Source organism: Ictalurus punctatus, chromosome 9, assembly GCF_001660625.3.
Source record: "Ictalurus punctatus breed USDA103 chromosome 9, Coco_2.0, whole genome shotgun sequence".
NCBI lineage: Eukaryota > Metazoa > Chordata > Actinopteri > Siluriformes > Ictaluridae > Ictalurus > Ictalurus punctatus.
In genome coordinates this window covers 10,215,836-10,234,156 of record NC_030424.2, presented here as the reverse complement: position 1 = coordinate 10,234,156, position 18,321 = coordinate 10,215,836, and the positions used below count along the sequence as shown (strand labels likewise).

At 38.0% G+C, this 18,321-nt stretch overlaps 1 protein-coding gene and 1 pseudogene across 1 annotated transcript; both read right to left on the bottom strand.

Annotated features, from left to right (window-relative positions):
- Positions 1-10,195: 10,195 nt before the first annotated feature.
- On the bottom strand, positions 10,196-13,872 carry LOC108269625 (tubulin beta-4B chain). The gene is made up of 4 exons (XM_017475591.3): positions 13,630-13,872; positions 13,135-13,243; positions 12,913-13,023; positions 10,196-11,418 (listed from the first exon to the last, which is right to left on the bottom strand). The coding sequence occupies exons 1-4, from the start codon at positions 13,684-13,686 to the stop codon at positions 10,394-10,396; spliced, it is 1,302 nt and encodes a 433-aa protein (XP_017331080.1). The 5' UTR covers positions 13,687-13,872; the 3' UTR covers positions 10,196-10,393.
- A 272-nt stretch (positions 13,873-14,144) lies between these two features.
- LOC108269575 (tubulin beta chain-like) lies at positions 14,145-14,719 on the bottom strand (annotated as a pseudogene).
- Positions 14,720-18,321: the final 3,602 nt, after the last annotated feature.

Below are 18,321 nucleotides of genomic sequence, written 5' to 3'. Positions count from 1 at the left end.
GTGAGCTATGAACAGTGTAGGTTATGAAATAAAGTTTGATAGTGGGCACACAGATCTACGAGACATTTGGTGAGCTAATCCACAAGGTTCAGTTCTTTTGTATACATTGTAAACTCACTGTCAAGTTATATCAGGACAATAACATAAAACCTCCTTCGTATCACTGTTGTACCTTTGGCCCTTGGATTTTGGCTTTCCCTTTCCCTAGCAACTAACCAGTGCAAATGTGGCAGAATAGACAGTGAAGATAATGATTATTTCGTGCGGTATGCCATTTGAATTTGGCCGGGTAGTAAAAGTGAGCATATTTTTACTTATCTGAGACATCTCATTTTAAAAACAGAAACATCTCAGCTGCATGTGAACTCTTGTCCAGGTTAACCATATGAATGACAGTTGAAACAAGCACACAGTCATTGATGCTAAAATCCACTCTTCCAGTCTGCTCTGTTATATTTATGTCTGTGCTGATCTCCACAGCCTAGCTAAAATACTCAGGTCTGACTGAATACCTCTATATGGTATTATTGTTGTCTGTCTTGTTGAGAAGGTTCTGGATGTAACAACAGTAAAAATAATAATAATAATAATAATAAAAGTGATACAAGTGCAATAAAGTTAGCTGATATATTTTTCTTTATATATTATTGCTGTCTCTCTGCATGAGAAACTATGCTGGCTGTAAGTGTTTGGTAAAGAAGTGGAATATATTCCTGGTGTCACTCAGATACACCAGGAATATATTCCACAAAAGTGATTATGTAAAGAATAAAATACAGGAGAGTACGCTGTTATAGGAAAATAATCCATTACAAGGTGGTGTGATGTGATCCGACTGTACATGAAAGAAGGGGCCACCCAATGTGGATTATTTTCCAACAACAGAGGCATAACATACTTTATTCCTCTTATTCCTCACACAGTCATTTGGCAATTATTAAAAATGTTTAATAATTATTTTATTCATATAAAAAGAATAATTATTAAAGAATGACACCATAACTGCTGATAGGTCATGTTTGTTTCCTGTTATGACTTACATTTTAGCAGTTATAATTACTCACCAGTCTCGCTTGTTTCCTCTCTCTTGAAGATAATCGGACAAAAAATGCATCTTGTCATAAATAAGCAAGAACGTTTTACCATATCAACAATTATACGATAAATATCTTTTTTTCAATATATTAATTATTAGTCTTTGATTATGTATATCGTCCGAAAAACAAGTCCCAGTGAATGATTCAAGATTCAAGATTCAAAAGTTTATTTGTCACATGAGCATTTATAGCAGGTACAAAGGTGCAGTGACAATAAACTTGTCCAGACTCTATAACAGTATAATTATGGGTATAAGGTAAGGGGACTGCAAGACAAAAGAACAATACAAGAGCACTGAATAGAACAAAATACGACCTTACAAAAAATACACGGATGAAAAAGTACCATGTGTATGTATGTACACTGAGGTCCAAATATCTGAGACCACATTGAAAACCTGGAAAGACTGTAGAATTTTGAAATATTTCAAACAAAACAAAAACTAATGTTCAATATCTTGAATTTTTAATATTCAAGATTCTAGATTTCTAGATCATAAATTTAATGTAAGCAAATGTATGAGATTGACCATGTTAAATGCTATGTACAAAAGGTCAGGTATTCCTCACATCTAATCTCTTCTACCGAAGCATGTGTTTAGACGAAACTCCAGATGGATTTGATCTAAAAATGGATAATATGTTTTTTGCACAAACTTGTGGAGTCCATGTCAGCTCGAGTGCACGCTTATTAAAGCAAAAAGGGGGCGTACCAAATACTCTGAAATACTCTGAAAAGAATGCAAAATAGAAGCATTTTCACTAGTGGACTCAGACCTTTGGACCACACAGTATGTATGTGTGTCCTGTATGTATATACAACACACCACAGTGGCCTGTGCTTATGTGCCATGTGTGTGACATGTAAGAAATGTGCTGGTGTTGTGTGTGTGTGTGTGTGTGTGTGTGTGTGTGTGTGTGTGTGTGTGTGTGTGTGTGTGTGTGTGTGTGTGTGTGTGTGTGTGCAATTAGTGGCCAGAGTAGGTGGAATATTGTTCATGAGTTTAGGGTTCTGATAGCCTGGGAGAAGCTCTTCCTTAGTGTCTCAGTCCTGGCCATGTGATAGTGGAGGCGCTTTCCAGTCCACAGCCATCAGAACAGCCCATTGTCGAGGTGTATGGAATCCATGGAGATCTTTACTGATCTGGTCCTGCACCACCTGGTGGAAATGTCCAGCAGGCTGGGCAGTGCTGAGCTGGTAATCCATTCAGTAGACCTCAGCACCCTCTGCAGGCCTTTGTGGTCCACTGTAGTTACCGTACTAGTTGGTGATGCTCCCAGAGAGGATGCCCTCTAAGGTGATGGTGTAGAAGAACTTCTGGATAGCTGAGGAAATTGTGGAGTCATCTTGGAAGATAAGATAGCATCTTTATCATCAGTGACAACTCCACAATCTGGATATTGTCATTGTCATAAGGAGAGACCAGGACAAGACCCCACTGATGTGTATACCAAGGTACCTGAAGCTGCTTACTGTCTCCACGTGGGTCCTGTTGATCACGAGAGCTGTGTATGTTCTCTGTTGCACCCAAAATCAGTTCCTTAGTCTTGCTGATATTTAGAAACACGTTAGCCTGGCATCACCCGGACAGCTTCTCCACTTAGTCCACGTAGGCCTTCTCATCATTCTTGGTAATCAGGCCTACCACCACAGTGTCATCCGAAAACTTCACAATAGTGTTGGATCTACAAAGCTACAGTGTCCTCCACTAATATTGGCACCCTTGGTAAATATGAGCAAAGAAGGCTGTGAAAAATTGTCTTTACTGTTTAACCTTTTGAGCTTTTGTTTAAAAAATGCACAAAATACTCTGCTCTAATGGATATCAAACAATTGCAAACAAAACACAGGTTTATATTTAAAAAATCTTTGTTAAATATAGGTGTGTTACAATTATTGGCACCCTTTTAATCAATACTTTAAGCTTTGTGCTCAGAATTTTCTCCTATAATACCTGATAAGATTGGAGAATAAATGGCAAGGGATCTGAGACAATTCCTCCATACAGAATCTCTTCAGATCCTTCAAATGTCGAGATCCACGCTGGTGGACTCTACTCTTCAGTTCACCACACAGGTTTTCTATGGAGTTCAAGTCAGGGGACTGGGATGGCCATGACAGGACCTTGATTTTATGGTCAGAAAACCATTTTTGTGCTGATTCTGATGTATGTTTTGGATCATTGTCCAGCTGGAAGATCCAACCATGGCCCATTTTAAGCATTCTGGCAGAAGCAGTCAGGTTTTTATTTAATATCTGCTGATATTTGATAGAGTCCATGATGCCATGTCTCCTAATAAATGTCTCCTAATGCCCCACCACCATATTTCACTGTGGGTATGAGGTATGCTTCCATGTGGCTATCTCTCTGTGTGCCAAAACCACCTGTGATGTTTTTTTTGCAAAAAAGCTCTATTTTGGTTTCATCTATACTATAGAACCCAATCCCATTTGAAGTTCCAGTAGTGTCTGTCAAACTGAAGACACTTGAGTTCATTTTTGGATGAGAGTAACGGCTTTTTTCTTGAAACACTTCCAAACAACTTGTGGTGATGTAGGTGAATTCGGATTGTAGATTTGGAGACTTTCTGACCCCAAGACGCAACTAACTTCTGCAATTCTCCAGCTGTGATCCCTGGAGATTTTTTGGCCACTCGAACCTCTTCACAGTGCGTTGAGACAATATAGACACACGTTCAATTCCAGGTCGATTCATAATATTTCCAGTTCACTGGAACTTCTTAATTATTGCCCTGATGGTGGTAATGGGCATTTCAATGCTTGTGCTATTTTCTTATAGTCACTTCCCATTTTGTGAAGCTCAACCTTTTGCCGCACTTAACAGCTATATTCCTTGGTCTGACCCATTGTTATGAATGATTAAGGGAATTAGGGAATTTGGCCTGTGTGTTACCTCATATTTATACCTCTGTGAAACAGGAAGTCATTTTTGAACAATTTCCTGTTCCTCGTCACTCAGGTTTACTGAAAAAAAATGTAAAATATAAATGGGAATATGCTTCAAATGTATTTTTCTCATATGAATTCATAGGGGGGCCAATAATTGTTGCAGTCCTGTGCTATATTTAACATAGATTATTACTTTTTTGGATAAACATGTGTTTGCAATTGTTTGAAATCCATGAGAGCAGATTATTTTTGTGAATTTTTTGAACAAAATATCAAAAGGTTAAACAATAAAGTCAATATTTCACAGCTTTCTTTGCTCATCTCTACCGAGAGTGCCAATAATAGTGAAGGGCACTGTATGTGTGTATAGAGGGAGCAGAGGGCTCAAAGCAAACAGCTCCAATGTTGAGAGTGAGGATGTTTGAGGTGAAGCCACCTACTTTCACCAACTGCGGCTGTCCAGTTCAAAAGTCCAGACCAAGCCTAGTTCCCTGAGTTTACCGAACAGCCTGAGGGGGGACTATAGTGTTAAAAGCCGAGCTGTAATAAATAAACAGCAATAGTATGGCAAAGTTCCTCCTTCCCATTTCGAGATGGGATAGGGTGGTGTATAGGACATGGGAGACAGCATCATCCATGGATTTAATTGGTGAGCAATTGGTGAGCTAGAGTGCTGGGCAGAAAGGATCAGATGAGCTCTTTGCTTAGTCTCTCAAAGCACTTCAATTCACTACAGAGGTACTACAAATCACTACAGAGATCAGGGCCACTGGACGGTAGTCATTTAGTTCAGATGGGTTGGATGACTTAGACACAAGTATAATAGTGGCTCTCTTAATGCAAGTGGGGACAATGGACTGCAACAGGGACATAGTAAAAACTTTACAACAACCTGGTTGGACAAGTGCGCACACTCCTTAAATATTGCTTTGTTGAAGTACCTTTTGCTTGTAACACAGCACTCAGTCGTTTTGATTTCTTTTATCTTGATTTGGTAAAATTTATTCCATTCTTTCTTTGCAAAAATTCTCCAGATTTATCAAAATGCAAGGGGATCTCCTGTGTACAGCCCTCTTCGAGTCAGGTGAGGTAAAAAAATAAAATAAAAAAAAAGCTTCAAGTTTGCAAGTTTTGTGCCAAAATAGATTGGTATTTGGAGCTAACCATGATTCCATCTATTTTGACTAGACCCCCTGTCCCAGCTAAAGAGAAACAGCCCCATAGCACAATGCTGCCACCATCATGCTTCACTGTAGGTATAGTGTTCTTTGGATGATAAACTGTCTTGTTTTTGCACCAAACATAATTTAGTATTATGCCCCAAAAGTTCTTGGTCTCATTAAACAATGAAGACAATAGCATATTTTGCTACATGGTTTGGCAAATGAGCAGGCATATGAGCATGCTTGGATTTGACCAAGCCACTGTATGAAATAAACATAATAATAATAATAATAATAATAATAATAATAATAATAATAATAATAATAATAATAATGTTGTTGTTATTATTATTATTATTATTATTATTATTATTATTATTATTATTATTATTGTTCTATGAGAAAGAGCTTCCAGCTAGCCACCCTACCCCATAGCCCATCTATGTGAAGAATGCAAAAGATTGTTGCTTTAGGTATCTTAGCAGCATCCCTGATAAGTTTTCTTCTTTTAAGTTTTGTTAATTTTGGAGGAACATGGTGTCTACGTGCAATTTTGAGTGCAGTATTTATGTGCACTCATTGGATCCCGCTGGAGCAGGTTTATGCCAGTTTCCTCCCTTTCAACAATAATGCACACAAAAGCTATTTGAGTAAGACCTCCCCCTTGTGGAGAATCCTTAACCTGATAAATATGAATATAGGAGTTAACATCCATGAGGTTCTTTGCATCTAAACAAGCTTCAAGACAAGGGTTCAAAAACACCAATAAACACAAGGAACAGGAATTGTTATAAGTATTCATTATTCATCATCTACAAATGTTAGCAACTAGTTCTAAATGGCCCATGTGGACAAAAATAGGAAAACAATATCTTGAAAGTAAAATAACACAAAAGAAAGAGGAAAAGCTTATACACATATATACTCACCAGCCACTTTCATAGGAACATCTGTACAGCTGTTAATTCATGCAATTATCCAATCAGCCAATCATCTGGCAGCAACAAAATGCATAAAATCATGCAAATACAGGTCAAGAGCTTCAGTTAATGCTCATATCATCAGAATGGGGTGAATTGTTGGTGCCAGGTGGACTAGTCTGAGTATTTAAGAAACTGCTGCTCTCCTGAGATTTTCACACACAAAAGTCTCTAGAGTTTACACAGATTGGTGTGAAAAAAGCAAATAATTGACCAGTATAATAAAGTGGCCAGTGCATGTAAATTCATAAAAAATATGTCCATTCAGCACTGTTAAGACATCTTCAGTCTCTTTATGTACTCTATATTGTTAGATGTTTATGGACACCATAAAATTGTACCCAAATGTACTTGTTAAACATCCCACTTCAGATTTAATCTCCCCTTGCTGTTGTAATAACCTCCTCTCTTCTGGGAAGGCTTTCCACTAGATTTTTGAAAATGGCTGTGGGGATTTGTGCTCATTCAGACACAAGAGCATTAATGAAGTTGGGCACTGATGTTGCACGAGAAGACCTGGAACGCAGTCTGTGCTCCAGTTCATCCCAAAGGTGTTCAGTGGGGTTGAGGTCAGGGTCTCTGTGTAGGCCAATCAACTTCTTCCACACCATTCTTGGCAAACCATGTCTTAATAACGGACCAGGAAAACACTTTGAAGATAAACTAAGGACTCTACAGTGTTACCATTTCACTCACATTTGTGACTGAAAAGTACTTTGTGCGACTGTGAATAAATATTTATTCGCACCAGTGCGAGTATCCTGTTCAGAGTTGTATAATACAATCAGAATAAAAACTACAGGAAGTCCAAAATGCATCTACACCGAGCAGCAGTTATTGTCACACTGCTTTTCATCACCTCAGTCAACCGAACAAGTGTGTAAATACTGCAAAGAAGCCATTATGATGAAGAGTAACACTGAACATCATCTGCTTCTGTCAACCCTCCGATCTCACAACCGCCATCTTTTATTGATCTCGCAAAATGACCTGAACCTACTACTGTGACCTGCTCGTGTAGACACAGCGGCATCAGGCAGAGTAAATTAATAATAATGTTAACGCTACAAGGTAGGTTTAATTCAAACTTCTTTATTAAATAATTCCTCATCAGTCATAATCAAGAGTAAGGCCTGTTCAGTCTGTACACATACAGTACACTGCTGCTCTCCTTCTACACCAACACACATTTACTTCATTTAAACTGACGGTTGCCAGATATCACTGGAAAAGTCAACTCCAGTTTCCATGTTTTGATTTAACACCCCCAAAATTTCTTTGCATCTGATGGGCAATTGAACTCACCCAATCACATCCTATATGAGATTATCAGTCCCTCCAGGATTTCGAGATTGTAGAAATTAACACAAAATCAAGCAAACTCTGCAATATTTGGAGGATCTAGAATTTTTCCAGATTTTCCGCAGATTTGGGCCAAGATACGTCATGTGACGTAATCACAATGCACGTTCAACTAACGCACTCTTTGATTCACGTGCGTCGAACATGAGCACAGATAAAACGTCTCATTTACCAACAAACATCTCTGCGAAAGGCCGTGCAAAATAATTTTGTGAAATTGCAATTACATCAATTCAAGTAGCTTTCCAGAAAAATAGGACCAAAAAAATCCACATACTACATTGCAAATTTTGAAAAAAACTAGCAGCAAAATCAAATACTTTTTTTCTACAACAATCACAACAACAAAAAACCCTCCACAAAATCCTGTAAGGACTGATTAATAAAGTGTTCTCAATAAACTATTATCTATTTATCTATTTTATAATGAAGCAATGTTGGTTAAGCAGACATGATTCTGTACTAGTTAGTGTAAAGTTTCACAGTGCAAATATCATGGATGTTTGAAACATTGTTCATCCTTTGAACAAGACCCTTAACCATCAGCTACTCAGTTCTATGCCTGAATTGGAGCATCTTGCTTCTAAATGAATACCAGCCATTCAAAAATCATCTTTCCTATTATACTGTAGTTGTTTTTTTTAACTAGAGCAATGACAGCCAGGTAATAAAACATACAGTACTGTGCAAAAGTCTTAGACACATACAAAGAAATGCTGTAGAGCAAAGATGCCTTCAAAAATGATGAAATTAAATGTTTCTACATGAATAAAAAATACTATAAAGAGCAGTAAACAGTAATAAATTAAACAAACTCAATATTTGGTGTGACAACCCTTTGCTTTAAAAAAAAAAAAATTTTAATAAAAAAGGTAATCTCAGGTACAGTTTGTGCAGTTTTATAAGGAAATTAGCTGTAAGTTTTACTGAGCGTTTTGCAGAACCATACACGGTTCTTCTGGAGACTTTCACTGTCGCACGTGCTTCTTATTTTTGCAGCAAAATCCAGCAGCCTTCATTGTGTTTTTTGTTGTTGTCTGAAACGTGTCTCTTACATAATATGCTGTTTTCTTTACTGACATACAAACACTTTTCTGTAATATTTCATTTAATTTCATGTTTTGAAATCTAAAATGTTTTTGTACCTACTCAATAATGTAGAAGTCATAAAATATAAATCTGTAACAAAGTTTGTACTTAAAAAATAGGGTGCCTAGACTTTTGCACAGTACTGTACATTTTCACCGACATACTTTGATCAGATACTCTTATTCCATATCAGTTGATCCCCTAGACCCCCAACCTCTACATGTCTGGGATAAATGACCCATTTGTCCCCCATGATGTTAGAGGTCCCCCTAGAGTTACTACAATGCTGAACCGGTCTCTTAAGTAAAATCACGCTGGTGCAATTTAGAGAAATTTTCTTGTTTTCAAATACATTAAATGAAAATGCTTGTTCATTTTTGAGGCCTTCATTCCCTGTACCTTTTGTCATCCCTGCTACCAGCAGCGACTATCAAAAACAAAACAAGCAAACAAAAAAAGGTTAACACTTTTCACTGAAGAATATGTCATTGCAAACTGAGAACTTTTCTGTAATCCCTGTATGAAATTGAAATATACTCACGGATCAATTTATGACAACAGTGATTAAATGTCTCTTAATGACTAAAAGATATTATGATGACTCCATGTGTTACACATTATTAATGTACATTTTAAGTGTGAAATATTTTAAGAACAGAAACAACAGTAAAGAATGTGTCCTGGCTTATATTTCCTGCCTAGACTTCATACGTGATTAAATCAAATCAATTCTTAATAACAGATTCAAATTTTCAGACCCAATAAAAAAAGCTCAGGGAGTAGTACAAGATTAAAACAATAGCCCCATCTGCTGGAGAAATACACCTAATGTGCCTACTAACTTCCAAAACAATTCTGAAATAGTATGCTGTAGGTTACATGCCCTTTTTAAATACTAGTTAGTACTGTAGTGAGTATGTTTAGGTATAGCCAATCTGTTGTAAGACGTGGCCCTGAAAGGCTACAGAGCATTTTTGACAAGAAATTCATCTATTTGTGTTTCATTCTTGTTTTTACAATTTGCACAAAAAAAAATTAAGTTTATCAATGTATTATTGCTATGTGTTATTATCTAACACAGACTCATTACAAGTAATAATTATACATCCATTTTCCAAATTGTTTATCCTACACAGGGTCAGGGTAATCATTATTCATAATAAAGTGAGCATTTTCATTTAACAATATCAAGGTCAAACTAAATAAATAAAAATTGAACTTAATTTCTCTACACACGATGGCAGCACCTGACTTCACATTGATATAAAACTATGTATAGCTGATGAAGCTTCTTGCTGTATTCACATAGATCCCCCAGCCCACCCCCCACTGTGTGACCAGGTTTGTTCAATTAAGCAGTACAAGAAATCAACACCCTTGATCTCATTTTGGTTTAAAGCCCAATTTCACAACAACATTTTATTTAAATATTTTTGCTTTATGCACAAATCATATCTTAGGTTAGAATTTAGTTGAGGCAAAAATGTAAATATAATATTCATAATTCTGTGCAACTACACGAGAACTAAAAGGACTCCAAATTGTTGAATTATTTAGTTAAAAATGAGCAAAGAACGAGTCAAGTTGCCCAAGTTAAACATTTATTAGAAAGTTAGAAAGTACACAGGTGGAGCTGTTAACCGAACTTTATTGATTTATGATTACATCTTTAAGCAAAGAATGAGCCAAGTTGCCCAAGTTAAACATTTATTATTATTGAACTTTACATTTATATCAAGGAACCCGAAAGACAAAAATTGTGAAAATATTAACATGAACATTAACATATCTTTATGGAAATTCCTCTTCTGCCTCTTCCTCAAACTCTCCCTGCTCTTTAGCTGTGATATTCTCGTACTGTATGTACTCAGACACAAGGTCACCCACGGTGCTCTCTGCCTTAGTGAACTCGGTCTCATTCATTCCTTCTCCTAAGTACCAATGCAGGAAGTACCTTCTCCTGAACAAGTCTCTGAACTGCTCCAAGATGCGTCTGAACACCTCCTGGATGGCTGTGCTGTTGCCAATCGAGGTGGCAGCCGTCGTAAACCCTCTTTGTGGGATGTCACATACAGCTGTTTTGACACTGTCGGGGATCCCTGCCAAAAAACAGCTGCTGTTTGGGTTTTGCACATTGAGCATATGCTCATCCACCTCGCTCATAGACATGCGGCCCCGGAAGATAGCAGTCATAGCCAGGTAGCGGCCATAAAGTGGATCACAGGCCGCCATCATATTCCTGGCATCAAACATCTGTTGTGTTAGTTCAGGCACGGTGAGCGCAGGGTACTGCTGGCTCCCCCTGCTGGTGAGTGGGGCAAAATCAGGAATGAAGAAGTGCAGACGAGGGAAGGGCACCATATTGAGAGCCAGTTTTCGCAGGTCAGCGTTGAGCCAGGTGGTTACACCACTCATGGTGGCAGAAACAAGATGGTTGAGATCGCCATAAGTGGGAGCTGTGAGCTTTAAAGTGCGGAAACAGATGTTATAAAGTGCTTCATTGTCAATGCACTCCACCAGATGTTCAATAGACAGAATGGTGTTGTAGGGCTCCAACGCAACGTCTGTGACGTTAGGAGACGGCACAACACTGAACGTGCTCATCATGTTGTCAGGATACTCCTCACGGATCTTACTGATGAGCAGCGAGCCCATGCCCGATCCGGTGCCCCCACCCAAGGAGTGAGTGAGCTGGAAGCCCTGTATGCAGTCACAGCTCTCTGCCTCCTTACACACAGCATCCAGCACCGGGTATGCCAGCTCAACACCTTCAGTATAATACCCTTTGGCCCAGTTGTTTCCAGCCCCACTCTGACCTGTGAAAAGCAGGACAATAAGGTTAAATTACAACATAAAGGCACCACAAACATGCCATTTTAAACAATTAAAGTGATTTATATAAAAATGTGTGCTTAATACATGCATTACTATCCAAAAGAAAATATCCAGATCTTTGAATGCATTTTTTGGAACCTTTCTAGATTCACCTTAAGAAATATATGTTGTATACATTGGTTGTGACCTGCATATCTAAAGTGAGAAAAATCTCATATTTAATTCTTCATTCAATGTCACCTTGCATTTCTTTCCCTCGTTTCTCTAAATTTGCATTATACTGGGGTAAACTGGACCCTCTGCCTGCATTCATCCACTCATTCAGCGTTGCTTATGAGCATAACAAAATGTGGCCAGACACAAGATCCATCCATCCATCTTCTATACCGCTTTATCATTTTCAGGGTCACGGGAAACCTGGAACACATCAGGCACAAGGCGGGGTACACTCTGGACAGGGTGCCAATCCATCGCAGGGCACAAGCACATACACATTCACACAGCCATTCATACACCATGGACATGCCAATCAGCCTACCATGCATGTCTTTGGACCAGGGTGGGGGAGGAAACCAGAGTAGCCGGGCAGCACAGGGAGAACATGCAAACTCCGCACACACAAGGTCACAGTGGGAATCGAACCCCCAACCCTGGAGGTGTGAGGTGAACATGCTAACCACTGAGCCAACGTGCGCCAGACACAAAATATAATAAATAAAATGTTGCGTTTATGTTGGGCAAACTATTACTTTAGGGCAGATATTTTACATCTGTATCCAGCCATCTCCCCCCACTCCCAACTAGAAGAACTTTTTTTTTTCAGTAGCACTTTAAAGGCCATGTAAGAAATACCTAGTTTACATTCAGGGGTTCGACAGGACAGATGGAAAGTCTTACATTATTTTGAAGGATTCTGAAAAGTAAAACTTTGCTCATTCATCTATTTAATCATTTAGGAAGTTCTACATCTTACTTGCTCAAAAACTCCCTGGATATCCCAGATCTCTCTATAACCCCTTAAAAACAAAAACTCATGCATTCATGCACTGTGCATTTGCGACAACAGATTATCTAAAAAGGCATTAGGTAAGTTGTTTGCACAATACTGAATTATTGTGAAGGATCTGAAGACAATATGTAAGGGAATGGGACTTGTTTCAGAGTGAAACTGCATATTTGGGTTTGGGTATAGAGATTAGCAATCAGAATTTGTCTGGCTTACAGAAACTGGGCATGTCTTTGCAAACAGTATGTATTATTATTATTATTATTCATTTCTTTTTTTTTAATCCTCCCACCATTTAGCCAAAATTCAGAGCCTGGGGAAAAAACCTAAACAAAAATAAATAAATAATGTGATCAGAACACCTAAATCATGCACATCGTGACAAAGGAGATGAGAAAACAAGGATAAAAAAAATACATGTTTATTTCAGTCATTAAAAATAAAAAGACATATTATAAATGTCACCCACCAAACACGAAGCTGTCTGGTCTGAACACTTGGCCAAAAGCACCAGATCTTATGGAGTCCATGGTCCCTGGCTCCAAGTCCACCAGTACAGCCCGGGGAACATACTTTCCACCTGTTTCACCACAGGACACACTTTCACTACGGCCAGTTAAGCATTTAAGGTGAGCAATTAAACAGTGCGCTTATTTGGACAAAAGGTGAAGCTATGAATAGCCGGGTTTACCAGTGGCTTCGTTGTAATACACGTTAATCCGCTCCCGCTGCAGGTCGCTGTCACCGTAGTAGGTACCGGTCGGGTTGACTCCGTGTTCATCACTGATCACCTCCCAAAACTACAACAGCATCAAATTACAAATCCAGACAGTTATTTAGTTCACAGTTACTACAGCACGTTCGTAACGTTGGCAAGCTAGCTCGAGCAGCGAAGTCAATTCATCGGCAGCAATTTCAGATAAAAAATAAAAACAACAACAACAAACCAAAAAAGAAGCTATTTTCGATTTTAAACCTGAAATAAATCAGCCACGTCGTAGTTAACGTTCAGTTAAACAAGTGAAACGTAGCTTAAATAGTTAACCCATCGACAACTGCTGATGTCCAATACCCTTGTTGCTAGGTACCTCAGACATTTTCCAACGACCACTTTTTTCCCCTGAAGTTAATCAACTAATAAAACTAAACGGTAAGAATTGTAATAATATTCATGGTTTAAACTTACCTTTTCGCCAGTTTTATTCCCACACTGACCAACTTGAATGTGAATGATTTCCCTCATATTGAGAAGCGTTCACTAAACACAAACCGTGACCTCTCAAACACTCGTCCTCACACTCATAAAAGTGTTGTATCACGGACTTTGATAAGACTCAACTCGTCTCACCAATATGAGCCGACTCTTTCTACTCCAAATGGCTCAATGACATTTTTTCGATATTTGTGAAGGTTCTTCTTTGCCCAACTATGGCTGAAATTGTTTAATGAAATCTTACTCCACCTTCCAATTAACAAAAAAACAAACAAACAAAAACAAACTTTACATTGCATTATATACTGTACAATGCATTTGAATGACTGTTTCAGCAAGGGACCACACATGTACATCCATAAAAAGAGTAAGCATCACTGCACTGTTGTGTTCTGTTTTATCTGTGCTTCAGTATGAAGACGAATTTCCATTTATCCTGCTACGTGCAGGATTAACTTCCCTCAGACACACTGAGTCAAACACACCATTCATGCAAACAAACAGCTCAAATGATGAAAAGACATTTTCATGGAGGTATTTAAGCAGTACGTTAAAATCCTGGCTATACTGATAGCCAGTTTTCGCAAGTCAGCATTGAGCTGCCCAGGAAAACAGAGGCAGGTGGTTACACCACTCATGGTGGCAGAAACAAGATGACTGAGATCGCCATAAGTGGGAATTGTGAGCTTTAAAGTGCTTCATTGTCAATGCAGAACATCTTTTTAGTGTACTCCGCCAGTTGATTCATAGACAGAATGGTGTTGTAGGGCTCCACCACAGCGTCTGAGACGTTAGGAGACGGCACAACACTGAACGTGCTCATCATGTTGTCAGGATACTCCTCACGGATCTTACTGATGAGCAGCGAGCCCATGCCCGAACCGGTGCCCTCACCCAAGGAGTGAGTGAGCTGGAAGCCCTGTAGGCAGTCACAGCTCTCTGCCTCCTTACGCACAGCATCCAGCACCGGGTCCACCAGCTCAGCACCTTCAGTATAATACCCTTTGGCCCAGTTGTTTCCATCCCAACTCTGACATGTGAAAAGCAGGACAATAAGGCTAAATTACAACATAAAGGCACCACAAACATGCCATTTTAAACAATTAAAGTGATTTATATAAAAATGTGTGCTTAATACATGCATTACTATCCAAAAGAAAATATCCAGATCTTTGAATGCATTTTTTGGAACCTTTCTAGATTCACCTTAAGAAATATATGTTGTATACATTGGTTGTGACCTGCATATCTAAAGTGAGAAAAATCTCATATTTAATTCTTCATTCAATGTCACCTTGCATTTCTTTCCCTCATTTCTCTAAATTTGCATCATATTGGGGTAAACTGGACCCTCTGCCTGCATTCATCCACTCATTCAGCGTTGCTTATGAGCATAACAAAATGTGGCCAGACACAAGATCCATCCATCCATTTTCTATACCGCTTTATCCTTTTCAGGGTCACGGGAAACCTGGAGCCTATCCCAGGGAGCATCAGGCACAAGGCGGGGTACACTCTGGACAGGGTGCCAATCCATCGCAGGGCACAAGCACATACACATTCACACAGCCATTCATACACCATGGACATGCCAATCAGCCTACCATGCATGTATTTGGACGGGGGGACCGTGAAGGCTATGTAAGAAATACCTAGTTCACATTCAGGGGTTCGCCAAGACAGATGAACAGTCTTACAATACTTTGAAGGATTCTGAAAAGTAAAACTTTGCTCATTCATCTATTTAATCATTTAGGAAGTTCTACATCTTACTTGCTCAAAAACTCCCCGGATATCCCAGATCTCTCTATAACCCCTTAAAAACAAAAACTCACGCATTCATGCACTGTGCATTTGTGACAACAGATTCTCTAAAAAGGCATTAGGTAAGTTGTTTTCACAATACTGAATTATTGTGAAGGATCTGAAGACAATATGTAAGGGAATGGGACTTGTTTCAGAGTGAAACTGCATATTTGGGTTTGGGTATAGAGATTAGCAATCAGAATTTGACTGGCTTACAGAAACTGGGCATGTCTTTGCAAACAGTATTTTTATTATTATTTTTAATTTCTTTTTTTTTTAATCCTCCCACCATTTAGCCAAAATTCAGAGCCTGGGGAAAAAACCTAAACAAAAATAAATAAATCAATCACAATGTGATCAGTAGCTTCTTGGAGTATTCACATTGATATCATATCTGGGGTTAGAATTTAGTCTAGGCCAAAAATGTTATAATAATATTGATAATTCTGTGCAACTATGTCAGGGCTCTACAGTGTTACCATTTCACTCGCATTTACGACTGAAAAGTATTATTTGCGACTGTGAATAAATATTTATTTGCACCGAGTGACCTGTTCGGAGTTGTATAATACAATCGGAATAAAAACCAAAACTCCAAAATGCATCTACACCGCGCAACATTTACTTTCTGACTGCTTTTCATCTCCTCAGTCAACCGAACAAGTGTGTAAATACTGCAAAGAAGCCATTATGATGACAAGTAACTCTGTACACATCTGCTTCTCTCAACTCTCCGATCTCACACCTTTTATTGATCCCGCAAAATGACATACACCTGCGAAATGCTCGTCTGGAGACAGCGGTAAATTAATAATAATGTTAACGCGACAAGGTGGGTTTAATTCAAACTTCTTTATTAAATAATTCCTCACCAATCATAATCAAGAGAAGAAACTGTTCAGTCTGTAAACATACAGTACACTGCCGCTCTCTCTTCACCAACTCTAACAGACAGAGCATTCACTTCATTTAAACTCACGGTTGCCAGATATCACTAGAAAAGTCAACTCCAGTTTCCATGTTTTGATATAAGACTCCCAAATTAACTAAATATTATCAGCAGACATGGCAACATTGTACTGGGATGAACCGATCTAAAAATGATAAACAAGCAAACAAACAAACACAAAACTAATGAAAATGTAAAGACAGAAAATGTTCTTAGTTATAAATAAATCATTTAATATAAAAATAGATATTATAATAACTTCATAAAATATAAATAAAATGAGAAATTAATTGATGTTTAATCACTATGGGTTGCATTTAATATCAATTTGATATTAAGCTTAGTAGGGTATTAGCCTTTTTCCTAATATGGATAATTTTTGTGTTAGTCTACTTTTAATTAGGACTCTTTATTGTTTAAAATATTTTAAAATAAATATTTTATGCTTGTTTATCAATTAACCAACAGTATTTCTCATTGCTATTATTTTAATTCAATTAACAGTGACCATGTGCAGAGAGCTTACATTTAACTGTTTGACAGACCTCCTGATTAAAGCTTTAAAAAAAAAGAAAAAGATTGGTATCTGGATCGGTGCATCCCTAATTAACACTATTAAACTAAAGTTCTTTGCATCTGGCGAATAAATCCAATAGGTAAATAAATCCAATCACATCCTGTATGAGATTATTCAGATATATACACAATATACACAGAGGAGAACTGACTCCAGCCCAGAACCATGGCAGTGGAAATGTCTAATAGTGTAGCTTTAAATATATTTAAGAGGAGCATACTTCAAACACTGAACATTGATGTTTATTGTATTTGTTTACAAGGTGGAACAGGTTAACGGTTGTTTTTGGCATACAGTCTGTAAAATTAACTGAAAATATTAAATTTAGTTTATCAGAAGGTTGAAATAATTTGTCGTGGCTCACACTATGTTCCTAAATACGGTCATAATTGACAAGCTCGTTTTCGCATGCCCTTTTTGAAATTATTCAAAAGCCTATGTGAAAATCCTATTGCGTTTTTTGTCCAGGGAACCGGTGTGATGCTAACTTCCAGGTTTCGGGACAAAATTACGTCATCTCTGCACTTCTCTATTGGGTGGTTTGGCTGCGTCTCTCCTCCTGTAAACACTGTCATTGCCTTTTCTGCATTCGCCTGAATTCTTTTCATTTGGTTGCATATTGCTATATTTGATGCATATTTTCATTTGGTTGACGGCATTTTTATTTTTACTTGTCCTACAATTTAGGTACAATTTTATTTATAATTTGCTTCTACGAGATGATGCACTTTAAGGACCAGTCTAATTTGATGTTAAGATTTGTACATTAGCAGGAATGTAGCACAACATGGGGTGAAAGCAGCAGACTGTTTATTTAAACATGAAAGTACAATAAAAATGTTGTCCCTAAATTATCCCTCAATTAATAATCATGATAAATAATCGGGATCTCAATATTGATCAAAATAATCAGGATGATCATTTTGGACATAATCGTGCAGCCCTACACAGGAGCATGGTCATGCTGGAACAGGTTTGGGCCCCTTCCAGTTCCAGTGAAAGCAAATTGTAATGCTACAGCATGCAAAGACATTCTAGACAATCTTGTGCTTCCAACTTTGTGGCAATAATTTGGGGAAGACCCACATATGGGTGTGATTGTGAAGGTCGGGTGTCCACATACTTTTGGCCATATAATGTATGTAGAATCCTACAGTAATGTTTCCCTTTCAGAGGGTTCAAATAGAATGTCTTTAGAAGGGTAGTAATTTTTTAATTATCAAAAGACATTTTGAGTAACTTTTTAATATTTTTTTCCATGAGTGTTTTAAGCATAGCATGAAAACTGCCGTACTAGGGTATAATTACTTTATTTTTTTCCCACTGAAAGGAT

What these genes read in the sequence shown, in the direction of transcription:
- LOC108269625 (XM_017475591.3), bottom strand. Translation starts at nt 13,686, where the DNA reads ATGAGGGAAATCATTCACATTCAAGTTGGTCAGTGTGGGAATAAAACT. An exon ending in GGAATAAAACTGGCGAAAAG is followed by an intron (nt 13,244 to 13,629) that starts GTAAGTTTAAAC and finishes ATGCTGTTGTAG; the next exon opens with TTTTGGGAGGTGATCAGTGA. An exon ending in GTATTACAACGAAGCCACTG is followed by an intron (nt 13,024 to 13,134) that starts GTAAACCCGGCT and finishes GTGGTGAAACAG; the next exon opens with GTGGAAAGTATGTTCCCCGG.